The 27,576-nt window shown below is 39.2% G+C and overlaps 1 protein-coding gene across 4 annotated transcripts in view; it reads right to left on the bottom strand.

Annotated features, from left to right (window-relative positions):
* The window catches only part of TP53BP1 (tumor protein p53 binding protein 1), a 1,265,047-nt gene that overhangs the window by 1,059,763 nt on the left and 177,708 nt on the right, over positions 1 to 27,576 (bottom strand). For all 4 annotated transcript variants that reach the window (XM_044077533.1, XM_044077532.1, XM_044077535.1 and 1 more), the window contains exon 4: positions 14,190 to 14,283. In XM_044077533.1, coding sequence (XP_043933468.1) covers positions 14,190 to 14,283 — 94 coding nt within the window. The remainder of the gene's footprint in view (positions 1 to 14,189; positions 14,284 to 27,576) is intronic.

Genomic DNA, 27,576 nt, shown 5'->3' with positions numbered 1-27,576 from the left:
GAGATATAAACATACAACTTTTTTATTCCAACTATTTAAAAATAAAGATATGCCAAATTTGGTAATGGTGAATAAATTATAACACAAATAACCACCACCAATAGACATCGCGAAGACTGTATTTATTAAGCGCTTTTACTAGACTTGGGACTTCAGAATGAATCAAAAAATATTCCATTCATTTTTATAAAAACAGAATCAAAAAATATTCCATTCATTTTTATAAAAACAGTTGACCAATCAAAACTACGGTGTATTCAAAAAATCCCAAGAATCTTTGATGCAACTCTCCAACTTCTGCACCAAAGGATTAAAAATCTGATCCCAAAAAATTGAAATAACTTCTGTTACACTGCCTGATGCCGAAACAATGGGCCTGAAGGGCAGTGGAAATTGCTGACTGTGTAATGTGTACTCCAAAAAATACAGCTAACTTAGGAGTTTCAACATTCATGAACTGACAAGCATCAAAAGTAATACACTTGTAGGCTAATAATTCCAATGCTGATTATGTGCAAGCCACTGAATCTATTTTAAATAATGTTCTGGAATATAAAATGGTAACATTATCCGAGATTTATAGACAGCACAGTTATAGTAACAATATTTTATTGGACTAACAATTGTGCAAATAAATTTGGTTTTAGTTTTCTCTTAGAAATGATAGTGGATGACACCAATATAACAGATATTATTAAACACAATTGGAAAAATGTATTTAGGCAACGTTGATGTACTAAATGTGGTTGGTACTACCCCTAATTTTATTTATAAAAGGTCCAAATCCAAACAGTTTTTGGTAAATGACAACACCAAGCAGTTATTTGTTAACACCAATAAGGAGAAAGGGATGTTCAAATGCATTTTTTGTATTGCATGCGATTTTATTTTAGAAGGGCCAAATGTTTTTTAAACAAATCTGGATAGGTTTCAGAGAACACTTTGATTGCAACTCCATGAGCATTGTATATATTGTTATATGCTCACATTGTGGGGCATTTATGTTGGCATGACTACGTGCACATTTTCTAAAAGAATCAAAGAGCATGTATACGCTATAAAGAAAAAAAAAAGATACTAATAATGCTTTATTTAGACATACACAGAATGGTAGTTTAAGAAATTTTACGTTGCTGTGTTGGAGCATGTACTTATGGAAACAGGGGTGGATGTTGCAAGAAACAGTTGGAAAGAAAATAAACCTTGTGGCAGGTTAGGCTGCAGAGGCTGGTAAATTTCCTGGATTAAATGATTCAATTAATATCAAGCATTTCTTTAAATTAGTAGTGGCTAGGTTGTCCAACGAAGTTTTGAATATTGGGATGTATAACTGATTTAGAGCAATTAAGATGCATTCTTGATTGGTCAACTGTTTTTATAAAAATGAATGGAATGCTTTTTGATTCATTCTGAAGAAGAAGTCCTCAGTGGGATGAAGGCACTTAATAAAGAAGTTTTTTTATTCTTTCCAGTGACAGCTATTGGTGGTGAACTATATGCAGTAGAAGGTGCATGGACAGTGGGTGTGGCGACTGCAGAATTGAGAAATTTGAACATCTACTGTTATGGCAAGTGCAACTTGCACAACTGTACTATTCTCATCATTCCCACTGCTGCAGTACTATTTTCATCATTCCCACTGCTGCAGTAGCCTTTGGCTATTTCAGATGACTACCAAAGCTTATCCAATTAAGGAGGAAGGATAAGGGTCTAGCAACTCCAGGAAAATGGTCATAGCAAACCCAGTCCAGGACCCGTAAAAGGAATCCAGCATGTAATGATTTGTAAAAGTATGCAGAGGGGTCCATGTAATTACCTCTAGAATGCATCTCAAATCCATCCCTTCCCAATATGCCATCAAAAACGCTCTATTAGAGTGTGCCTGAATCCAGCTTGGAATGTTTAACCATAGTAGAAATCACAAGAAAGACACAGTAAGGAACAACCAACTGGAACTGCCTGAATTGACACAGGATGCCCTTTTCAAGTCCCATATTAGGAATTCCATAGTATAGCTTTTCTAAAGGTCTTAATACTGACAAGATGATGCTAAGAGTTGCAAATGCATGGTTAGAATATATAGAATCTATTCTCCCTGTCATTCAAAGTCTAAAAGAAATGAGGGAGATAGATGGGTAGATTTAAGGTACACACGAAGGTAGTAAGGTAAGGGCATATGTGGAGGATGTTTTTCAACAGATAACCCTACATGCACAGAAAAGCAATAGGTTAACCACCATGAAGCGTAACCCAAATACACCCTCCTGCAGATGTCAAAGCAATAAACCAGTCAAGTAAATCAAAATGAATACATAAAATAAACCAAAAGACAGTCAGAATTAATGTTTGATATGTAGACAGAAACAATTTGGAAGCAAAAAGTAAAGATCCCAATCATATGTCGACTGAATAACAGGTAACCTTGCACATCAACAGAAAAACCTCTTTGAAGAACAGCCTGAAGAAAGTCTGAAATATACAGGAGGAGCCATGGGTAGACATGCTGAAATGACTAATAAATACTCCTTGCCAAAGTGGTAAACAGACCATAGGATATTAACTCAAGCTCTGAGCCCACTGCTGTTCATAATGGTAATGGACTACATCAGCAAACAGGTTGGAGGGGTCAGAGCAACAAAGCTGCTGTATGCAGACGATGTGGCAGTACAGGCAGACTCTGATCTAGAACTTCAGCAAAGGATAGGAGAATGGAATGCAAATCTGAAGGCACATGGGATGAAACTAAGCACAGATAAGACAGTGGTAATGGCAGCAGATTGGGGAAATCAGAAGAAGCTGAGAATAGAGATAGATGGGAAGATACTGGAACAGGTAAACAGCTTCAAGTATCTGGGAGGGGTGGTTGAGGAGAAGGGTAGTCTGAATGAAGAGGTCAAAGCTAGAATCAGAGGGGCTGCAGCCAACTGGCATAGAGTATCAGGTGTAGTATATGACAGAAGAATGCCAAAGAAGCTGAAAAGTAAGGTGACCAAGACAGTGGTGCAACCAGTACTACTGTATGGTACAGAAACCTGAGCAGTAAAGGCAGAACAGTTGAAGAAGCTAGAGGTGATGGAAATGAAGTGCCTGAGAAAGGTGGTAGGATGCACACTGTGGGACAGGCGAAGAAATGAGGACATAAGAGCAGAAGCCAAAGTAGCTCCGATTGCTGAAAAGATCAAAGAAAACAGATTACGATGGTATGGGCACATGTGTAGAAAAGCAGAAGACAATCTGGTGAGGGAGACTTGGGACAGACAGGAAGAAGGTAAGAGGAAGCGAAGGCGTCCAGCAAAGAGGTGAATGGATTGTGTGAAAGAAGATCTGCGACAGTCAGTCATGAGTGTTGAAGAAGGCAGGAGAGTGGCACTGAATCAAGAGAGTTGGCGACAGTTAATGAGATACCCCGACCCCATGTAAATGGGAAAAAGGGGAAGATAATGATGATGATGAGGATATTAACTCACACAAATGTTTGAGTACCAGAGGAAATAATCCTGGCTAGAGCTCTGGTTATAGGTGAGGCACCAAGTAGAAAATTCTTCTCCACCAGTTACCATAAGATTTCTAGGTAGAACAATTTCTTGCCTCCTTTAGTAACTGCTGCATGTTCTCATGAAAAAGTAGCCTAAAAGGTATTAGAACTGAATCATCCACGCAGTCAGTGGAAGTCGTTTGAGAATGAGGTACATCAAAATCCCTCTGTCTTGTGCAAGTAGATGCAATCTGTGAGGAAGTTATTGGTAATTGACTTTGGCTAGTTCCATAAGAAGGCAGAACTAATGTTGCCTGGTCCATAAAGAGTCCTTTTGAATCTTCAGAATGGTCAGATATGTCAGTGGAAAAACTGGAAATGCATACAGACACACTGCTGACCAAAGGAATGAAAATGCATCTGTTTTCCAGTTCTACCTGCAAGGAGTCATAGTGCAGAATTTACTTAGCTGATGGTTTTAAAAGGCAGCGAACAGATCTATTTGAGGTATTCCCACAACGGGAACCATTCCTAGAAGACCCCCTTATTCAATTCCCATTGTGAGAATCTGTCCTGGTACTACTCAACTTGTCTGTCACTGCATTTTGCTCTGACAACATGCAAGATGCTTGGAGGGTTACATAATGCTGTAGATCCAACTCCAGTGGCATCACAGCCAGCCTGACCTGGCGTCCACAGTTTACGTACCACTTCACGGTATTGGCTGTAGTAATTTGTAATGGTCCTGGGGATCACAGGTCATAAAGAGATTCAACTGCATGGATCACAGCTAACATCTCTGACATTTATGTGCTTATGCCTCAACTATCTATCAGGCTTTCCACATCTACCTCCATAGAAACTGCTCTTCATGCAAAATTTAGGCATCTTATTGCCTACACCAATGTACTTCTTTTATGATAAAATCCAGAGAACTGGAATCTAAAAATCCCAGAGTAGGAGAATATTGAGTACACAATTTTAAACCATTTAATTTTTCTTTTCTCTCGTGTATAACCTGGCAAGAGGAATTATGAGAATCACAAAAGCCATGAGCCCTAAAATCTGGATATATTCTCTGTTTGAAATCTCAGACTGATTGGAGAAGATCAGGAGAGTTTCCAGATATAAATTCACATTTTCCTGTTAGAATGCCTTTGAAGAGATGCATCTAAAAGGCAGTATAAAAGCACAATCCTGTGTGATGGTGTCAATGCGGACTTTTTTAACATTTACCTGGAAGCTCAAAGTGATAAGGAGTGAAGTAACTCATGTTAATGGCAAATGACATTTGGCAAAAGACTCTACAAATATCAGTAAGTCATCTAAGTAAGGAAAACTTGAATGCCTTGCTGTATGCAAATCGCTATCCCCAGAGCTAGACATTTTGTAAACACCCTAAGGAGCTGTAGCTAACTCAAAGGGTAATGCAGAGAATTGATGATGTAACTAGGATATGGACTCTGAGAAATTTTCTGAATTCTGCACCTATGGGAATGTGATAAGCATCTTTTAGGTCTAATGTTACCATAAATCTCAGAAGAGGAAGGAATGATAGCAAAACTTTAGGCTTTTCCCAGTTAGGGGTCGTCACAGCGGAACTCCGGTCTGCTAATGATTGGCAGTGGATGTTTACAGTGCCGAGTTGCCAGCCCGATGACCAAACTTCAAAGAAGGCACACCCATTCACGCACGCACCTACCTGCATATCTTTAGATGTCACTCGACCATGGGGAGGACATGCAGACTCCACACAGAAGGTGCTCCATCCAAGAATCGAATGGGAGAAGCACTTGCTGTGAGGTAACAACACTAACCGCTGCACTACCGCGGCCTCTAATGAATGATAGCAAAACACTGATGGGTAAACATTTTGAATTTTGGTACTTATCAAAAAGACTTCTGTTCTCCAGGAAAGCTTTTTCTTTGAAACCAGGAATGTTCTAGGGTAGGCACCGTTCCTCCTTTGGTCTAAAGGCAAAGGTAGTATGACACCTGGAGTAAGCATGTGTTGAAGAACCTGAGGGGAAAAAAATGTTTAGTTCAGAGGTTAGGGAGTAATTCCCTGATAGAAGGCACATATATCCAGTGCCAGCAGTAACCCTTCTGAACCAGTATTAGTACAAGAATCTGAAATAATATGTAGCCAAAGAGAAAGACTGACAGCCGGTCTACAAGACAGACAGATGTGGGGACAGGAAGTGGGAAGGAATGCTGGCATAATCATTCTGAAAGCATGATCTGTCCATTTTTCTTTTTGTTTCCCTCCTGTCATTTCTTTTTATCCCGGTTTGCCAGAAGATGGAACAGATTGATTACTTTGCCTTAAAACAATAAAGCAGAAGGTTTGTAAGATTTATAATACGGGGCTTGAAAAATTTATTTTCCTCAGTCATTATAATACAGGGCTTGAAAAATTTATTTTCCTCAGTCATCAAACCATTTGACAGCCTACGTAAGCAGCGAGGCCAAACAAAATCTCCTTGTCTAAAGTAGAGTTTAAAATGTGATCAGAAAATGCTTGCGTATACACTGAAGGTGTATCATTTCAAAACAGTAGTAGCAGTAGCTATAGACAAAGTATCTGCACAATTATATGCAGTCTTCAAAGCATGTGTAGACACTTGCAACAGGTTAGAAACTGTAGGATTCAAGTAAGACCAATTTCTGAAGGAGGTGTGGCAGGACAATTAAAAAGCTATCAACACATGACAGAATACACTGGAAGGAGGAAATACTCTTGCTAAATCTAACACCTTAACATGTTGTCCGCAAGGGAAGGGTTGGCATTAATAAGTGTTCAGCCTTTTTTTGAAACTGAAAGCTGAAGTTCGTGGTTACTGCCAGCAATTTTTAACACATTATCCAAGGCTGACATAAGAGGAATGGTTGTAGCAGGAGTAAATCCAGTTGCAGCATATCATAATGGTTTCTCAGTTGGGGGGGGGGGGGACATCCACTTGTTCCCAAAATATATATCATTCATTATAAAATGCGTCTTAGTAAAGGAAAATGCCTCCAAATGAGTTGGAGATGACAAACTTTCTTCTCAGTCTTGGCCTTGGGAATCAGACAAAAAAAGCCACAGCTCTGTCTATGTCAAAATCCCCTGACAAATTTTTCTCAGGAATATACTGACCTAGTTAAGTTTTCTGGTATGGATTTCTGCTCACCAGGACAGAAATCCTGTAATGAACTCCTGGTAATAAAATGATCCTATGACCAAAAAAAAAATTTTTGGATGAGAAATGCCAAACTTTTTGTTTTTTTTTTTTCCTTGGGACATCCCTGGAAGTAGACCAACTGGGAGATGGTACTTCAGCTTGAGCAAGTGGTCTCTTTCCCTGGCCCCTCTGAGAAGGACCTCCAGCAGAAACTCCCAAACCCAAAGAAGGTTCTCATATGCTCAGATTGGATAATGGAACAAGTGTAGAGAATGTAGATATACCAGTGTCCATGGTGGTGGTGGTGGAAGGGACTACACCAAAGGAACCAACAGAAACCAGTGAGCTGTCTAATGAACAACAAATGGTCACTGCAGACTCACTCACCAGCATTTGAGGCACTGTCTGAGCCCATGGTGTATGCAAGGGTTCCTATTCTCGTTTTTCTTTTTGAGTACAGCAAGAGAAGAAACAGCAAGACTGGTGTAAAAAATCCATGTTGTAGCCAAGGAAGAACCCTGATTGCTGGTATGCACTGCTGGGAAGAGTCTTTCAGAAGGTACATTGTCAGACAAAAGTTCACAAGCAGTTTACACCCTTAAAATTCACCACACAGTACCTCAAAATTCAAAAGTAAAAGCACAAGCAGTGCACAAAAAATCCTGTCAGAACTCTTAAGTCCCTTCACAAAAAGTTCACTGGGAAAGCATCTAACAAAATACATTTCTAGCATTGAATATAATCCTGATGCTTAAATACAACACATTAAAGCAAAATGCCTCAAGCAATAAAATAAGGAGGGTAAGTTGTCAAAGTGTACACAAACACCAAAACATCATTTTTTTAAGTACATAAAAACAATTCCTGATCTTTAAATCCTTATACTTCAGTTAAAATGACGTAAAAGCAGTACATTTTCTCAGGACAAAAAATTAGACCAAGTATTCAGTAATAAGACCTGTTCTAAAAAATAGCAGTTTCTGACAACAAACTTCTGATATTAATAACATTGCCCGCCTTCTTCAGAAATAAACACATCAAAATAATTAAAATAAGGCTATATTTTCTGAGTGGAAGGGTTGCCCTACGGGGACTTACTTCTCAGAAATAACACTTGCAGCCAAGTGTTGCTTCAGTGAAGCCTCAGAGCTGCTTTACATTGAAGGGCAAGAAAGTACTGAAGTTGTCTACATTCTGACTGCTGATTTCCCTTCAAAGGGCTAGCCAATCAACAGTCAGAATGTAGGTGGCAAGAGGCAGCCAAAGCTTTATGAAGACTTTGCAGGATACAACTCGAAAAGCCAAAAGCTACTGAAGCACTGATAATGATTAACATGCAAGGAGACTGGTATTTGCTCCATGGTTCAGCCAAAAAAGTAAAAGCAAAGTGAGGAGCAGACCTTGCACGAGTTGGTAAATCAAGTAAACATCCAAATCAAGTTTTGAGATGAAAAGATTTAAAGAAAGTTCCTAAAACCACAATAACCTGCACTAACGCACAATTATTCTATACAACAATGTAATACAAATTAGTCAAAAAGCATTTACACACACTCACACAAGCATTCTCAAATGAAAAAACATCTCTTTACATGCATCAACACTGGAAAATATAACATTTCCTAGCTAAAGGCAAATATTTTTTCTAAAGAAAAACAGTGGTTCTCTGTGAAAATGTAATTCTGTGGTAGGTTTTCTAACTAATGGAACTTATCCATCCAGGCTTAAATGAATGTTAACCAACTGTCAACTCCATGAAGCCCACAGAGGAAGAATACTTCATCAGCAAGAAAGCTCTGAAGCTTTTTGGTGCTCTCTTTGCATTTTACATGAAGCTTTGCTTGATTTCCTGGCAGTTAAGAGTGCATGAAAAGTGTCCTTAAGCTTCAAAATGCTGGATGGTTAGTCATATCCTTGGCAGGCTATAACCCAAATAGCTTAGGTTACTGCAGCACTGATCCTATATTGAACAAATGGGAGATCTTAAAATAGTAGATCATGCCTTAAATGGTCGCATAGGTTTACTTTCAGATTTTTCTTTATGGAGCTATCTCAGTTAACCTAGTCTGGACAGCTGGATAGTAACCAGCCAGTAGCTTATTGGCTCATGGCTGAAGGACTTTACAGTAGGTACAAACTGGAAAACAGAAGCACACAGACCCCTCACACCATTAGCATAGGTCCTTGGCATAGGTTGAAGTCGGCTGGCTCCTCCAACTGCTTAGCACAAGAAAATACCCATCCTCCTTTGATAACATTAACCAACAAGATCAAATAACCTAGATTCACTATTTTTGTACTACAAAGTGACTTGCGCAAACAAAGCAAGCAGCCTGCAATCCAGATTTCCCCATCTATGGGATACTGAGCACCACAGTTGTTTGGTAAAGTGGCGACTTAACACACAATTCTTTCCCCAACAGACACCATCTGAAGGCTGTGCTCCTGCTCACAATTCCAATCATTTGTGGGGACATTCTGATGGTAAACCTCTCAAGATCAAACTGCACAGATGGGTTTAAAACCAGCACATTCTATCCTTAAGGTAAGAACACTCAACATGTTTCTGTGATATACTCAGGCTGAGAGAGCATGAAAACTCCACACAGACACTGATCAGAGACCAGGAATGAACTATGGATCATATGTTTGTGAAAAGAAGATCTTGGGTATTGTGCTCCAGTGTCTCTTGACCACTATACCACCATATTAACCTGTCAAAAATGAAGTAAGGATTCAGGGTGAAGTTCAGAAGTGGAAAGACTGATGGTAAGGAACACACTGGATACTCTGTGCATCCAGGAAACAAAGTGGATGAGCAGTGCAAAAAAGCCTAGCAGCCTGAGATACAAAGTCTATAACACCAGAGAAAAGTGTCTAAAGTGGTGTAAGAACTGCAGTGAGAGTCAATCTTCTAAAATGGTGATGGATTTCGACAGAATCAATGACAGATTGATGGCAGAGTCCAACATAAAGATATATTCAGTATGCGATCTCAAGCTTATGCCCCTCATCAGTTGTGGTGAAAGGAAAAGAGGGCATTTAGGCAGCAGTTTCAGGACCTCCATGACAAAGCGGGGCCTGCATGCTCACATCATGACAAAGAACTAGGAAGATTGTCTCGGTCCACATGATTGGGACAACAGGAATAATAAAGGCGAGGCTTTCTAGGTCTCTGTGTGACAACTGGCTTAATGGTGGCCAATAAATGGTTCACAGAAAGAGGGACACAAAAAAATCACATACAAGAATTGCTAGCATGTAGATTTTCTCCAAACAAGGACAGAGCACTGGCATAAAATCAAATGACTGCAAAGTCATCCCTAGTGAAACAGTTGACCCTCCCATTATAAAATCACTGGTGGCCACAAATCCTTGCGAGCAGTGGTCAAAGGAGGCTCAGACAGAGAAAAAGATGAAGACCTGGAAAGTGACTGCAGCAGCAGCACAGAATTTCAAATACTTATGGCTCAAACACCTTAACAAGAAAGGCTAGGCAGAGCAGAAGAATGGTGGCATCACAAACAGTATATGTGAAAATGACAGAACAGACCTATGTTCAAGTTAGGTATGGAAATAAAGTGCATTAAGGAAAGACAGTAGAGGAATGTAGACATCCAGGAAGTTATCAAGAGAAAGGAGTGCATGAAGAAATGTGAGATAAAAAAATGAACCAGGTTAAGAAGTAATCTTCGTTGGGTAACAAAGAAACTAAGGCAGAAGTCATAATGGCTAAGAACAAGGCAGAGAGTTTCTAGAAAGTGACGCAGCAAATGGAACAAAGAAGCCCCATCACATTGCAAGGCAATGACAGAAAGATAAAGGAAACAGTCAGCAGACTTGCTTCATAAGTGATGTTAGCAACAACCCATTCATTGGTCCAGAGGATACCAAGGGCAGATGGGAGGAGTACTCCAAGAAGTTTCTAAATAAGAAAAGCTAACGGAAGATGATTTGGGCACTGCTGCAATACTTCAAAGTCCTGGAAACATTAGTAGAAGCAGTGCAGGCTATGTACAAGGACCCAACGACACAAGTAGTGTTTGCACTCAGAGGTGTTTTCCATGGTAGTAGGTGTGCATCAACTTTCAACTCTGAGATAATTCCTGTACCAGCAAACAGGATGGAGGATTCAGATCAATAATATGTTTTATTCAGATGTCGCACTACAAACTAACTTTGAACAAGAACTACAGCAGATGATTGCAGACCGAAATGCAAAACTGAATGCTTATGGAGTAAAAGCAAAAGTGCAGACAAGACAGTGATCACTGCAGCAAATGCAGGGAATCAGAAGAAGCTGAACAATAAGACAGAAGGGGATCTAAAAGCTTCAAGTACTTGGGAATTGTGGTTAAGAAAAATGAAAATCTGAATGAGGAAATCAAAGCTAGAATCAGAGGTGCTGCAGCCAAATGGAACAAAAAATAAAGGGAGTAGTATATGAAATTCGAATGCCAAAGAAGCTGAAACAATGTGTACAAAACACTGGTGTGACTAGAGCATCTGTACATTACAGAAACCTGGGTATTGAAAGAACAGTAACTCAGAAACTTGAGGTGATAAAGATGAAATGTCTGAGACAGGTAGTTGGATGAACACTGCAGGGCTGAAGAAGAAATGAGAACATCAGAGCAGAAGCAAAAGTAGCCAAAGCTGCAGAGAAGGTCAAAGAGAACAAGTTATTGTGGTTCATTCACATGTTCTGGAAAGCAGAAGACAGTTTCATAAAGCAAGACTTGGGAGACGCAAGAAAAAGGCAAGAAGAGAGAAGAACATCCAGCCTAGAGCTAGGATGGATTGCTTAAGGCCTGTCACAATCCGGTATTACTGCTGAAGAAGCTAGCAGAGTGGCTCTGATTCGAGAGAAATTGTAATAGCTGACATGATACCATACCTAAACATTAAAAAAAAAAAAAAAAAAAACAGGAAAAATGGGAGCTAGTAATGAGAACCCTAATATCTCAACTAACGAGGTCTAGAAAAGGATAGTAAGTAGGTGATTTTTAATGCTTGAACAGGTCAGTTTAATGACTACTCTGGATATCAGATAAATAACAGGAGCAGGCATTCTAAGACAAGAGAGTAAATAAAGATGGGTTAGTTTAACTTATTTGAAAATATGATGAACACCATCAATGAAAGAAACATATGCAAAATGCTAGAAACATACATTGCCCATAAATATAGCTCAAATACAGATTATACTTTAACTGAAAAAAAAGAAAGAGTTGTAATACACTATCCTATGTCCATAAAAATAGGACATGGATGGAAAAATTATGAAGAAAATTAACAAAGTAACCTGGCCCTGTGGCGAAGGGGGATAAAGCTCCAACTGTATCCCAGATGACCCATGTTTGAATAGCAGCATGGGTGCTGGAGGGTCTAGGTGAGACAGGACAGAATGAGTGGCCAATGCCAGCTCACCCATCCTATGGGGAAGGCAGCAGCTTGGATTGCTGTACTGGCAGCACCTGTAGGAATCAGTGTACTGCAGCAGCATGAAGAGCTTTGCATGCCCGTGTTACAAGAGGTATACCACTTGTTTGGAAATATGCTTATGTACCTCCTGACACTGGAGCTTGCAGTCTGCTATGGGAGTGGAAATAACAAAGCTCTCAGGATCAGCAGAGTGGCCCAATCCTCAACTCCAAATTCTCACCTCCACTAAGGAGTGAATGAGTCAGAAGGTTCAATCCCTGATGGAAGAACAAATGGGGTCAAACAAATGGGTCAATTAGGTGCGAGGAGGAGAGCCACTGGGGCAATCCTGTGGAACTTATAACAAGTCAGAAAAAATCAGCAAAGTGGAAAGGAAGACAGCTAGGAGATCAGTTGTCAGGATGTAGGCATGGTGAATATAAAATCCAGTGAAGAGGATATAATATGTAATTATGAACAATTTATTAAAATAGACATGAGACCATGTTCCTGGAATTATCTGGAAAATTACAGAAGAAATAAAGCATAAGGTAGAAAGAAGAGAACAATGTATAAATTTAAAAAGGAATGTGAATGGTTGGTTGGGCAAGACTTGAAAACTTCAACAAAATTACAGTAGAGATATTAAAGATAAACAAGGACTTGAAAAAAAGATGTAGGATGTTCATAAGCAGGAAAAAGCATACCTTATGAGTGCAAAAGCCAAATAAAACTAGGCAAACAGGATAAAAATGTCTTTACAGTAAACTGAAAAATGGAAAAGCACCATGGAGATATACATATGTATTACCTAATGAACTGCATAAATATTACGCAAAAGGTGTTAAATTATCTCTATAATTTTCAAAAATACACTAATAAAATGGTTTCTCCAAGAATTAGAAAGGAGGCACTGTGGCGCCAATTTACAAAAAAAGTGAATAAAGGAATCTAGAGATTTACAGTCTGATTACTTTACTAGGAATATCCCAAAAACTGTGTTCATCAATAATACTATGACTAAACTGAAGAAAAAAATATTCAGGATAAGAGTATCACATTTGCAATCTTCACATACTGAGATAACTTATTTTAACTGAAAAAGAGTAGGAATCAGAAAAGAGTAGCTATCTGTGACCTTAATTGACCTAGAAGCAAGATTTGATAACCAAAACAGTATTAAAACGGGGCATGTAATGGTGGAAAAAAGGTTTCCCTAGAGAACTGATTAATGTAATTCCAGCATTACACAGTGAAAACTAAGTCATAGTCTGTACTGTGATTACAAAAAAAAATCTCTGACATTCAGAAACGATTTAAGAAAAGACTGTAAATTAGCCCCTTGGCTGTTTTAAGAAGCATGCATCAGGAGTAGGGGAAAAATAATCCATTTTGTTTATATTATGCAATCACAGAACAATTAAAGAATCTAAAGAAGATTAGTAAAGAACATGAACATAATATATAATGAGAAACTAAATTCATGATATTCAATAAAAAAAAAATAGTATGTGGTTTATATTGGGAGAAAGAGTAAGGACAGGTAGAAACCTCAAAATATTTAAAACCATCCTCTACAAATACAAATCTGAAAGCAGTAGCACATGTAAAATATTTGATAAAATAATATTTTCTATCTGAATTGCCTAATGCTCTACACGTGGCTTTCATAGATCTGATAAGAGTATACTGTGGAAGTAGTATTTTACCATTAATAAACGCAATAACAGTTAAAACAAAACATACTTTTTTTTGTTTTTTAATTAAAAAAAGTGTATAAGCCAATATTAGAACTGTCATAACATAAATCTTTCCCTCCCTTTAGCAGAGTTTAAACTGTTACATGAAAATGCAGTTGTGGAGCTCATCATACCTATGAATTGATTTAAGCTTCCAAAGTTAACTTCAGGCATATTGTTAAATTATCTTTTCCTTCAAGGCAATAAGGCTTAGGTAGACAAACATGAAGATAAATTTAGATGATGCTGTGAAGTGCCGTGATGAACCCTTCGCCATTAAAGTAAGCTAGCCTGACATAAAAGCAGTTGTTTGAAAGTTAAGATGTTACTGAATTAATCTTTGTTTTTTTTTTTTTAACACTTCCCTTTACAAGCATTATGTCTTACCTATCTTTCCACAGTGGCATAGGAAAGAGCCTTTCAATAACTTGACTTTGAGATTCACAGTCTAACCTCTGGCCAGCAGAGGTCTCCAAGGCACCTGTAAAGATAATTCAGATGATCACTAGTGGACTAGATACTGTTGTACCATGTCATGTGGTACAATCAAAACCAGTAGTGTAATATTACATGCATGAGACACTGTATAATAGTTAACAAAACAGAGAAGAGGTTTTACTTCTCCACTACATATCAAAAGTACATAAACCAGCCATGAAAAAAATAAGAGGGTTATAACAAAAATCAAAGCACATAAAATTGCAATACCAGATGGGTAACAATACAGGAACAGTATTTATTTAAGACAGAGGGTACTGCAGATATGTAACAAACAAATAAGCCATAAAAATATCACCACATCATTCACTAGCCTGTTTTTTCTAGAACACCTCTCTCTCTCTCTGGTCCACTGTGATGACGCTCTCACACTAGTATGCCATAAAAATTAGTGGTGTGTTCTTGCCTTAAAGTTATCCTCCAGCAGAGATCCAGCAGGGCAGTCCCTGTTTTAGCACATATGCCCTACTTTTTGTTCCACCAAAGAGGGAGGCAAACTGCCCTGGATTGCAGTTGTTGCTGCTGAGCATACTTGATGGCCATCTTCACAGTAACTATTGTGGCTGAAGCAAAACTGACTCCACCCTCTGTAATGACTGCAATGTTAGGATCATACAGCATACACAAAAATAACACTGTTTATATTCTTATTCTGAATTGAGTAGCTGCTGTGGTGCAACGGTTAGCATTATCGCCTCACAGCAAGAGATTCTCCCGTTCAATTCTCAGCTGGAGTGCCTTCTGTGTGGAGTCTGCATGTTCTACCCGCGGTCGAGTTACATTAAAGACATGCAGGTAGGTGCGAGCGTGAATGGGCGTGCCTTCATTGAAGGTTGGGCGCCGGGCTGGCAACTCGGCACTGTAAAAATCCACTGCCAATCATGAGCAGACCGGAGTTCCGCAGTGGCGATCCCTGACCGGGAAAAGCCGAAAGTCATATCCTTACTCTGAATTGCCAAGTAGTAACAGCAACTTTAACTGACTGAAATCCCCAGAAGTACCCTCCAGTAACAAAAACACGTTGGCTATTAGTGCTCTTTACTGCTATGATTTTAACAAATTTTATAGTCAACTCCCTACATTTCATCTTTCACTATATAGCCCATCACAGTATTTTAAATAAAGGGGATGCTCCAAATTTACTCCCCAATCCTAAATGCATGCCACAGGAGAACTGGTGATCCTCCAAGTTAGTCATAAAAGTGTGCCCTGTGAGTATCCTGCAGTAGACTGGCACCACATCTAGGATTAGCTTCTCTATCCTGCATCGACTTTGTGTGAAGTAACAAGGTCCAGCTCTCTCACTACCCTGAAATGGATTAAATGGAAAATAAGAGAATGAATGAAAATATTCTTATAAATAGGTATGCGATTAAATTGGGCAGAGTTAATAAATTCTTCAGCTGTTTGATGACTACATGGAAGCTAATATTTGTGAAAGTATTACTTGTTTAAGAAGTGTTTACGTTTCTTACCATTTGATGTACTTTTTAAAATAATTTTACTGACTAAACTGAATTTACCATGCCTCTCACGATCATTTCAATTTTAACTTCTAACAATTCATATGGAACATCATATATGTTTTAACCACAAAATGTCTCTTCAGTGGCCTCCATTCCTCCATGTCTTCATCTACCTCAATCCTCTAAACACTTCCTAGCATTTTACCTCCTCCAATATTTTTCGCAACATCTCCTAACCATAAGCGCCATCCCACCCCATTTCTCATTCTCTCCCATTTGCTGTACTTGAAGGTTCATAGGTTGATGACAGCTAGTCTAACTTTAGAATTCTAAACATTAATATAAATAGGACTGTGATTCCCATTAAACCTTAACTGAGTAAAGGACTTCATGTGGGAGACACTATTGTCAACAGAATTTCTTATGCACGTGTTCACAGCTGATAACAGCAATACTGAATGAAGCAGTAATACCAACAGAACTAAATCCTAACACCCTGTCACAGGTCCAGTTTATGGTGCAGTACAAAAACTCAGACTTTTTCTTGTCCTGGTTAAACATTTTTGCTTCACCTGTAAGCACTGCATCTTTCATTTTAGTTTATTTTGCTTACTTTCAATGCCTACAATCAGTAAACATGTTTGCCTTTGTATGAAAAGCTGACAAGATGTAGCTGTAGAGTACCGCCTTTTCTGTTTATCCTGCAGTCTGACCTTTTGGTGGACATGGTGCATCTGGGAAATAATGAAGGGCAATACTGGACATCTTAAATGGGCAATGCTACATGAATGCACTTCAGAAAATCTGCTGAACAAACCAGAAATTATGTTAACATTCAAGAGTTGCCTATACAAAGTTTGGAACATTACAGTTGATGGATTAAAACCCATGTATAATAATCTAAGTTATTTCATAAATTTAGTTTTGAAATCATCCTCTATATGCGACAGATGCCATTGTTCTTCACACAGTCAGTTGCCTGCTATTACATAAGGAGATCCTACCTCAGTATGACTGTATCACATGCATTTTAAAGTGGCGCAGAAAGTGTTAAGCAACACATTTAAAGGACTGAATTCAGCTTGTGTGTTATGAGGCACCAGTATCAGCTATAAGACACTAACATTCTCACAGCCTTCCCAAGCAACAGAAGTGGCTTCTGTTGATCATTATTTACATTTCATTTACTTTTGTTTTTATTAATAGGATTAAGCCTTCTGGGAACAAGCCTGTTTTCAGAAGTAACCAGAGGTAGAAAAGCCCTCGAACTACATAACGTGTATGCATTTACAAACAGAACACTACATTAAAAGTAGTTACATGTAGATTTGCATATGGGCTAAAACAGCAAATTACTGAAGTAGTATAAGAACAGCCTGCATATACAATACATGTTTCAATGAACAAACTATACAGTAAAAAAATTCTTACAACTAAACTATTACGCAAGTTGTCCATATAAATACCATACATACAACTTAAGCACATTCCATTATTCTAGTATACAAGTTACACATGATTAACTGAAAGAGGTGAGATGTCTCTTGCACTAATATACTGGTTCAGAAATGCAGGCATTATCAATATGTTCAACAGTGCACTTAGTACAAATGGAAAGATATGAAAGGAATTCAAATTTACGTGGAGTTGTGCAGATCTGTAAATCTTGCTTAGTTACTTAGGTGGCAGTCATTTATAGAGTTCTGCAGTTGTGCCACAAGTATAAAATAGAAAGGAAAGAGAACCAAGCAATACCTCAGTCTGTATGTATTACTGGACTGTGACGAAATACTTTGCACTGGTATTCGACGGAGGTACACCCCAGAATTTACGAAGCCCTTTATAGTGTGCAGGATTAATTTAAAAGCTATTTTCGGCAATATGGCCAACGTGCGATCCAGGAATGAGTTCCCGGGATGTGCACATGAACTCTTAGGCTAATCCTGCACGAACCAAGCTCCTGTATGCAAATTACCCTCATTTGCAGGTGAAAACCATGCAAATGAGGGTAATTTGCGATCCAGGAAGCAGGCAGCTGTCAGTGCAGGACGAGTGCAGTCTGCAAAAATGTACTCGGTTAGTAACAGAGTACATTTCTGCAAACTACAAAACGGAGCCAAGACAACTCCAAATAAAAGCTGTACATCAGTGATGAAGCATGTCAATGGCCAAGTAGAAGGCCATTGGCATTGCAAAATGCGTAAATAATAATAAAAAAAAAATTTTATTTTCGCTGATCTTGCCTGTTTAAGCATAGGGCAATGGCGTGCAAACGGGATCAGGGGGAAATAATAAAACAGACCTAAAATAAGCAATCTAACAAAGTAGTATTCTGCCATGCAAGTCAATGGCAGGCATAAGACAACCTGGCCAGTGAGTAATGGTTGCTAAGGGGGGATGCTCAGTGTGGGACATGTAAAGTACAGTTGTGTACACTTACCATAAATGTAGATGTTACAGTGTATTCACTGTTGCAGTCATTACATTTGAGCAATCTGCTGGCAGGTTGCCCTCAGTCAGCCTGATTAACAAAGTCTTGGGTCCTGCGTCGGTTGCTGTCCCTTCTTCCATGACATCAGGTCGTCAGGGGTATAAAACATGCAGCCGATGCCATTACATCAGTTTTTCTTGCCCCAGATGTCAGGTGCCCCCCCCCCCCCAAATGGGGAGCAAAATATATATGTATATAATTTAAAACACAACAAATATACCTCCAAACAAAAGCAAATACACCAAAAAGGCTTTTAAGCATAGTAAAAGAAAGGAGAGGTACAGTATGAGAAAAACAGGGGGCTGGAGGGTGGGTAACCAGGACTGCAACAGTGAATACACTCGAACATCTACATTTATGGTAAGTGTACACAACTGTACTATGTTCTTCGTGTTTCACTGTTGCAGTCATTACATTTGGGTAGAATCCCAAAGCTATGGTTGGGAGGATGGATTTATACAGCATTAGCAGCAGCTATAAGGCCCTGCAGGACAGCAGTGGCAAAGCCAGCTCTGGATTTAGAGAAGAGAGGTAAATGTTAATGTTTTGTAAACGTATGAACTGAGCTCCAGGTAGCTGGTAGGAACCCCTCTGAGAAAGGCTGCAGAAGTAGATGCAGCCCTGGTGGAATGAGATCTGATCCCCTTGGGGATAGGTTTACCATGGTGCATACAGCAGAAACGAATACAATGGCTTATCCATTTGGAAATGGTCTGCTTTGAAATAGCCTTTCCCTCTGCCCCTGCAGCAAATGCCACCAATAGTTGTTCAGATTTTCTTAGAGATTTTGTCCTGTTTAAGTAGAATCTAAGTTGTCTGTGTACATCCAATGAATGCAGAATCCGCTCACCCTTGTTCTGTGAATTGGGAAAGAAAGTTGGCAGATGAATGGTCTGATTAAGAGCCACACTGGATACCACCTTAGGCATGAAAAATGGATTGGTCCGGAGAGCCACCCTGTCCGGATGAAAAATAATGAAAGGCTCCACTGCTATAAGAGCATGTAATTCTAAAATCCTTCTACCTGAAGTGACTGCTAAAAGGAAAGCGGTTTTCCAGGAGAGAAATTTTAGGCCCGCAGTAGCAGCTGGCTCAAAATGAGGGACGGTGAGTTTTTCCAAAACAAAATTGAGGTCCCATGCAGGAGTTGGCGCTCTCCTGGGAGGTCTTAAATTTTTGACCCCTCTGAGATACTGCTTTAGCACAAGATGAGAGTAGAGGGGAGGTTCTGTATTGTAATGAGCTAAAATGGCTGAGGCATGGATTTTTATGGAAGAAAAAGATAGGCCCTTGTGAAGCATCTCAGTTAAATATTGCAGAATATGAGGAATGTTGGGCATTGCTGTGCTTATTCCTTGTGATTGGTTCCAGGCACAGAATCTTTTCCATTTGTCAGCATAAGACTTTCTAGTACTAGGCCTTCTAGTCTCCAAAATGACAGTTTGGAGCTAAGTGTGCAGAATTTGGTAGTTCTGCTGAGACAGTAGATAAGGTGTCTGAGGCAGGAGCAACGGAGGAAGGTGTGACACATTGCGCAGGAGTGGGTAGTAGTGTTGGCGAGGCCAGTCTGGAGCAATCAGAATAATTTTTGGTTTGTCCTGTCTGACTTAGTAGAACTTTGGAGAGCAGAGGCAGAGGGGGAAAAGCATAGACTGATAGGTTTTTCCAGCTGAATGATAGAGCATCCAATTTCCAAGCTTTTTTGCAATGAATTCTTGTGCAGAATTTGTCCAACTGATAGATCTCTTTGCCTCACCCCAGAACTATGTTTGGACCATTTGCATGTCAACATGCTGAAAACTTGTGGTTCCAGTTTCCATTTGTGTGGGTCCATAAGATTTCTGCTTAGTTCGTCTGCCAGAGTATTTAGCTTTTCTGGCAGGAATTGAGCTTGTAGTTGTACTTGGTAGGTCAAGGCAGTGTTCCACAATGCCATGGCTAGTCTGCAAAGGGGGTAGGAATGTGTACTCCCCTGCTTGTTTAAGTACCACATAACTGTGGTGTTGCCCGTTTTTATCATTAATTGCCCTGGATGAAGGTAGTCCTTGAAGGCTGTCAGTGCATTCTGTACAGCTAGCATCTCTTTCTGATTGATATGTAGTTGCATTTGATTTGGGCTCCATTTGCCCTGAATGCACTTTCCTGCCAGATGAGCCCCCCCAAGCATAGTCTGATGCGTCTGTAGTTAGGGATTGGGTGGCAGGGGGTGGAGTGAATGGCAGTCTCTTGTTTTGGTGGCAGGCCTCTGCCCACAATAGGAACTCTAGTTGCAGGCAAGGTATGATAGGAATCATTGTTTCCAGGCTGTGACAATGTTGACTCCATAAACTTTTTAAGTGCCACTGAAGTTTCCTCATATGCAGTCTTGCATATGGAATTAGAAGAATGCAGGAGGCCATGAACCCCAAGGCTTGCAGAATTTGTCTTGCAGATAGTAGGGTTTTTGTGGCCACCTGTTTGAAGTAAGTCACCAATTGAATTTGCTTTTCTGGCATAAGGTAAGTCATCTGGGCAGTTGTATTCAAGCTTGCACCCAGGAATGTAATTTTTTGAGAGGGTACCAGTTGTGATTTCTTTTCATTTATGGTGTACCCTAGACAAGTTAGAACCCTTTTTACAAACGCCAGATGCTTTAGAAGAATGTCCTTGTTTTCTGCCTGAATTAGATAATCGTCCCGGTATGGATATATTTGAATATTTCTTTGCCTGCAAAATGCAATTACTGGAGCTAAGCACTTTGCAAAGACCCTGGGCGCAGTAGAAAAGCCAAAGGGCAGTGCAGAGAACTAATAATGCAAGTAGCCTGCTTTGAAGCGGAGGTATCTTCTGCAAGATTCCCTGATTGGGATATGCAGGTAAGCCTCTTAAGTCTAGAGTTACCACCCAGGCATCTTTGCCTAGCTTAGGTAGTACCTGTTGAAGAGTCAGCATCTTGAATTTTGGAATGTCCAGAAATGTGTTTAGAGTGGATAAGTCCAGAATTGGATGCCATGATTTGTCTTTTCTGGGTACCAGGAAAAGTCTTGAATAGAAACCTAGTCTCTTTTCTTCTTCTGGTACTGGTTGAATAGCCCCCATGTTCATGAGGGACAGAACTTGTTTCTGAGCCTCTGCCCACTGATTTGGGGGCAGATCTGGCCATCCGTTTGGGATTGGCAACGTGTGGAAATCTGTATCCCCGGGATACTATACTTAAAACCTATTTGTCCTGGGTAATAAGTTGCCAGTTTCGTGCACGAAGTGCCAATTTTCCTCCCAAAGGGGCGGCTAAAAGGTAAGTGCTTGGTGAGGAAGTCATTGAGACTGTTTACCATAGGGAGGTGCCTTGTTGTTTCCAGATTTGGAGGTGGAGACACCCCATTGTTTTGTTCTAAAAGTTCCTTGTGACAAACCTGGAGCCTTTGGAATGTCTGGATTTGACTTGAGCGGCTCTTGAAGGGACTGGAAAGGACCAGTTCTTAGTAGGCCAGTGCCTACTAAATCTTGGAGGTTGCACTTGTAAGAAATCTTTCACAGTTTGCATAGATTTAGCTTTATTTTCCATCTTTTTTAACACTTCTTCAGCCTTATTCCCAAAGTGACGGTCCTGTTGTAAAGGAGCATCCAACAATTTTGCTTTAACATGGTCAGGCAGAGGTTGCTCTCTGAGCCAAGCATGCCTTCTTAGCACAGATCCAGTTACAGCAGCCCTGCAAGATGCCTCCAAGGAATCAAAACCACATTGCAAAGTATGTTTTCCAACTTGTTCAGCTGAATGTAATAAATCCTGCAAATCTTTATTTTCCACACAGTCAGAGATTAACATAATTTCCTGTTTAAGTAGTCCCATGATATGCCGTTGATATTTAAGCATATGAAATTGACAGTTTAAAGCCCTGATTGCCAAGGTTGCAGACGTGTAAACCTTCTTACCCCAATTGTCCAGCACCCTGGAATCTCTATCAGAAGGGGTAGGATTTTAGCAGTAGAGGGCTTAATGCCCTTGGGACCCTGAGAAATGGTTTCAGGGTCAGCAGTAGGATTTTTGAAAAGGAATTTGTGGGAGTCAGGAACCCTGTAGTATCTGTCTGGCTTACTAGGAGCCAGAGGCAGAGAATCAGGAGTCATACTAGATTCTGAAAAAAACGTCAATGTCTAGAACAGGAGGTATAGCCAAAGGCCTATGCTGACAAAGAAGAAAATCCCCAAGTCTCTCTTTAGATTCAGAGAAATTCTGACTTTCCCAGTGGAAATGTACCCTTAAGGTATGTAAAGTTTCTCCAAAAAAGAAATCCTCAGGGGGAGAAGCAGAAGGAATGGAATCTTCTGCGTCAGAGTCCTCATAAGTTGGTATAGATAAATCCTGTTCAGTAGAAGAATCAGAAGAAATAGAATCCTGATCAGAAGATTCAAAATCAATGTACTGCCTAGGTCTCTTAGCAGGAGGGAGTTTGGCTACCCCTTATCAAGGTAATTAAATCTTCAGACATTTTGATCATTTGCTTTTTAGGCATAGGGGCCTGCACACGTGGCCCAAGCGTCATTTTTTTAGACATAGAAGTAGATTTTGGCCTTAGTTTTGAAGATGCAGTCAGTTTAATATACAAATCTTTAGGCCTGAAAACACCCTCAGAAGCTGGTGCCTGCACAGTGGCTTTGGACACATCTAAGGTAGAGACATCCGCAGGTTCAATACTTGAAGCATCTCGCGGCATACCGGACCCCGAATGGGTCTCAGTAGAGGCCTGCGAATCAAAAGTAGCGGGCATCAGGAGCTGCGAAAGCGCCTCACTGAGTACCGGCGAACTAGCGACTGGCTTAGGAGAAGCATCGTCGGCAGTTTTGGACCTTGACGGCCTGTCTCTGTCTTTTTCTTTGCATTTTTTAGGTATTCCAGTAGTCGGATTGCTAACCAACATCATTTCTGGATAGTTAAATCGTGAGCCAAAATATTTAGAAGCAAAAATGTACCCACGTTTAATAGTGCGTTGATTAAATCTAGCACAAAACCTGTACGAACAAAGAAGTTTAGTTAAATATGCAAATCACATTCAAACTCCCTCGAAAGCATTAGCCCGCATTATTAATCAGACGAAATCGACACGATTAATTACCGAAATAAATCATAATAATACGTTATATACTGATAAGTCAGATGTCATGAAGATTTTTGAATCAATTTTTAATCAGATATATGGTGAGCAACAAACTCATGGGCATGATGAAGAGAGGAAAGAGTTCTTACAGAAAATTAATTTTCCCAAGATTGACGAGGATTCTCAGGGAGAATTGACTGCATTGATTACAGTTGATGAAGTTCTAGAGGCAATTAAGAAACTAAAGCCACATAAAGCCCCAGGACCAGATGGTATGACCTCTGAATTTTATAAATCTTTTAGTGGGATTCTAAGCACCGACTTTCACAGACCTTTAACTATATCATTTCGAATGGCAGCAATGATCTTCATTTTAATGCCTCAAGAACAATTCTGTTATTGAAAGAGAATAGTGATCCCAAAAATCCAGACAATTATAGGCCCATATCATTGTTGAATATTGATATGAAAATCATGACATCTATTCTAGCTAGTAGATTAAAAAAATAATAAACTTGATAATATCAGAAGAACAGGCGGGTTTATAGATGGAGACAGACTACAGACAATACATTAACTCTTCATACTTTAATATCTTATGCAAAGTATAAAAATATGAACATATATGCTTTAATAATTGATGCTCAAAAAGCATTCGATAGAGTTAATTTGGCTTATTTATTTGAAACATTATCATATTTCAATATACCTCAGCTTTTTATTTCTATGTTAAGAAATTTATACAAGAATGCATACACTAGTTTATATATAAATCATGAATGTTCCAAAAGGATTCAAATTAAAAATGGAACTCGACAGGGGTGCCCATTGTCTCCCATACTGTTTAATCTGTATTTAGAACCTTTATTTCTTCATATGAAACAAAAAGTTTTTTATAATTCTCCTGTACTTCTTGGGATAAATGTTAGGATGGCTGCTTTTGCAGATGATTTAAATATATACAGTACCACACCGGTGTCAGATACAGAAAAAATACTAACAGCAATACAAACCTTTGAGAAAATTGCTAATTACAAACTAAATTTTAAAAAAAACAAAATATTCCCTCTAAAGACACCTACACCTTTTTCAATGCTACCACTGATAGGACGAATAAGGACAGAAGAAAGAATAAAATATTTGGGGATTGACTTTTCAACTGAAAATAGAGAATTTTTATCAACAATATTAAGGCAACTGGAGACCGAATAACAATGGATTTGAAAAGATGGAGTAAGTTGAAGCTACCGATGATGGCAAGAGCAGCGATAATAAAAATGAACGTTCTCCCCAGAATGCTATATATTTTTAGAGCAGCACAACTTAAAATCACGAAATCCTTTTTCAAGCAATTTCAGATAGGACTGGGGAAATTTTTGTGGGAACCCAGAAAAGCGAGAATATCCTATGAAAAACTGATGGCTCCTAAAACGAGGGGGGGGTTGGATTTACCAGATTTTGAGATGTATTATACAGTGATTCAGGCCAATAGGATTTTAAGGGTGTCTTACTTGGATAGCGAAAATAGAAAATGGATACCCAAATGGGTACTGCTAAATTATAAACATATAAAAGGGAAGAGAATTAATGTTAAAGCTGTACCATTTTTGAATATAAAAACATTGAGTAAATATGAGTTAATGGAACACATTAAGGTATGGGCAGTGGCGACTCAAACTCTGTTTGCCTCCTTGAACCTTTTAAAATATATGATGATGTTTCAACCGTTTGATGGTAATCCTAATATAACTATTGGTAATCAACTGATAGACTTAAAGAAATATCCATTTATTAAGGAATTAACTGTAAGGGATTTATACCCTTTCCTAGGAGTAGCAGTACATGATATCTTAAAAGAGATGAATCTTCCCATCTCTTATTTAATTATAATGAGGCAGTTAAAAGATTTGGCCATAAATTATTTTACCAGTTTTGAAATAGAAAAAGAGGAACTAGTTTATTTCAGGTCAACTGTGGGAAGCATTGCAACAAGATAGAAAATATATATCCTCAGCGTATAAAATGGCAAAAGAGAAAATATAATAATCATATTCTGTTATCCAAATACTGGAGAGAGAAATTGCCATCCCTAGATGAAAGTAAAATAGTAGAGGCGTTTAACTTAACATTAAAATCCGTATCACTTCAAAAACTGGTCTTTACTCAATTGATGATATTTAACAATGCATATTATACCCATCTTACACTTCATAAATTTGATTCAAAAAAGTCACCTACATGTCCACAGTGTATAGATCAGACAGCAGACCTGTTACACATGTTCTGGAGTTGCAAGTGCATTTATAAATTATGGAATTCTTTAAAGTTACAACTACAAAAATGGTTACCAAAACTCAACACTCTCCTGGGAATTTCTGATTTTACATATTCCACGGAGAATTTGGACAATACAAAAAGATTGTAATTATGAATATTAGTTTACTAATGAAATTATATATAGCCACAAATTGGTTGAACCCAGCACAGGTGTCGTGGCAAAATTTCAGGCTGTTAGCGATTAAGCATATATTAGCACAAATTGTTAATTAGAAATAATAAGAAAAGTATAAACAGCATAAAAATTTGGGAACAAATCTTTAATATTATTTTGGCGTAGCAGTCCCTATCCACTTTCCGTCAGGACATTCTGTATGTGTACCAACACATTCTTGGATTAGATAGAAAATGTAGAAATAATACAAATTATTGGCTTGAGTTGGTTTAAAATTGTCTATTGTAGATGCTTTTGTGTTTAATTTTTTGTGATTTTAATTTCCTGTACTTGGTTAAAATGATATTTATTCTTAATGTATTATAGGGAAATTCAAAATGGAACTTAAACAGTGGAAGCAATATTGTACATAATGTAAATAGTGTGTGAAATGAATAATGGTTTGGCAAAACAATAAAAATGATTATTGAAAAAAAAAAAAAAAATCTAGCACAAAACCGACAGCAAGGTACGTTATGATCAGGGCCTAGGCAAGGAATACAGTACAAATGAAAATACTTATGAGATATTTGCTTCCCACAAGTAATGCAATTATTAACTTTTACTGACATTGGTAAGGAGCAAGAAAAAGTTTCCCCAACGGGGTACTTAGCTTTTAGTTGAAGACTTTGGTTCTGAAACTCGGAAATGAAAATTTCAGTTGTCGGCCGACCGGCACTTGCGGACTGCTTCTGCTTCGGGCACCGTGCAGCAAAAAAGACTGATGTTAATGGTGTCGGCTGCATGTTTTATACCCCTGACAACCTGATGTCATGGAAGAAGGGACAGCAACCGACGCACGATCCAAGACTTTGTTAATCAGACCGACTGAGGGCAACCTGCCAGAAGATTACCCAAATGTAATGACTGCAACAGTGAAACACGAAGAACATCTATGCATTAGCAGGCAATCCTATGCAAATGAGGGGAAGGATAGTGAATCCCAGATTTCCCCAGGATGTGAGGCAGGTCCCAAGAGTGTAAGAGTATAAATAGCTGGGTGCAAGACTTGGATACAGGTGACATCATGGGGTTGTGTGTCAGGCATACTGTAAGTAGATTGGAGCCCTGTGCCTCGGGACTGCTCCTAGCTTAGCACAGCTAAGCTCGAGGTGTGTCTAAACTGCCTAGCACTCCTTACAAAGTGTAAGCGGGTGTGCATGCCACGCACCAAGTTTCACAGGAAGAAAAAGGAAGTTAAACCAGGAAATAGCAGCTCTGTGCACATTTGAGCACTCTGCACGGCGCACACAGGTTTAAACAGGGAGGCAATGGGAAGGGAAAACAGCAGTAGGAAGAGCTAGGAGAGCAAGAAGAACTAGCTGAGCTGCCAGGTGAAATGTATCAGGGTCAGCTAATTACACAGGCACCAGCCCAGCCCAGAACACCACTATAAACCAAGCAAACACCTTCCCCCCCTGGTTTTTCCACACTCTACACCACCGGTGTATACAAGCGGGGAAATTTTAAAAAACAAACCTACAAAATGAGAAGGACTGCAGCAGGCAACATAGAACATGTGCAAGAGGCTGAGGGTGGTGAGGATGTGAATGCTGCCGAACAACCCACAGTGAGGAGACAGAGAAGAGTGTATATACTCCAGGGTAACCTACCATGGGCTACATGAGCTGGAGATAGTGGAGCACTACAGGGTGGACAGAGGTCTCCTACAGCAAATAGTTGAACTGTGCAGGCCACACCTGACACACCACACTGGCCGAGAGGAACGGTATGTGTAGGCCTAGGTATACTA

Source organism: Protopterus annectens, chromosome 7.part0 (assembly GCF_019279795.1).
Source record: "Protopterus annectens isolate FY-2018-M chromosome 7.part0, PAN1.0, whole genome shotgun sequence".
In the NCBI taxonomy this organism is placed as follows: Eukaryota; Metazoa; Chordata; order Ceratodontiformes; family Protopteridae; genus Protopterus; species Protopterus annectens.
Note: the sequence above shows the minus strand (reverse complement) of the source record. Positions and strands in the feature narration are given on the sequence as shown.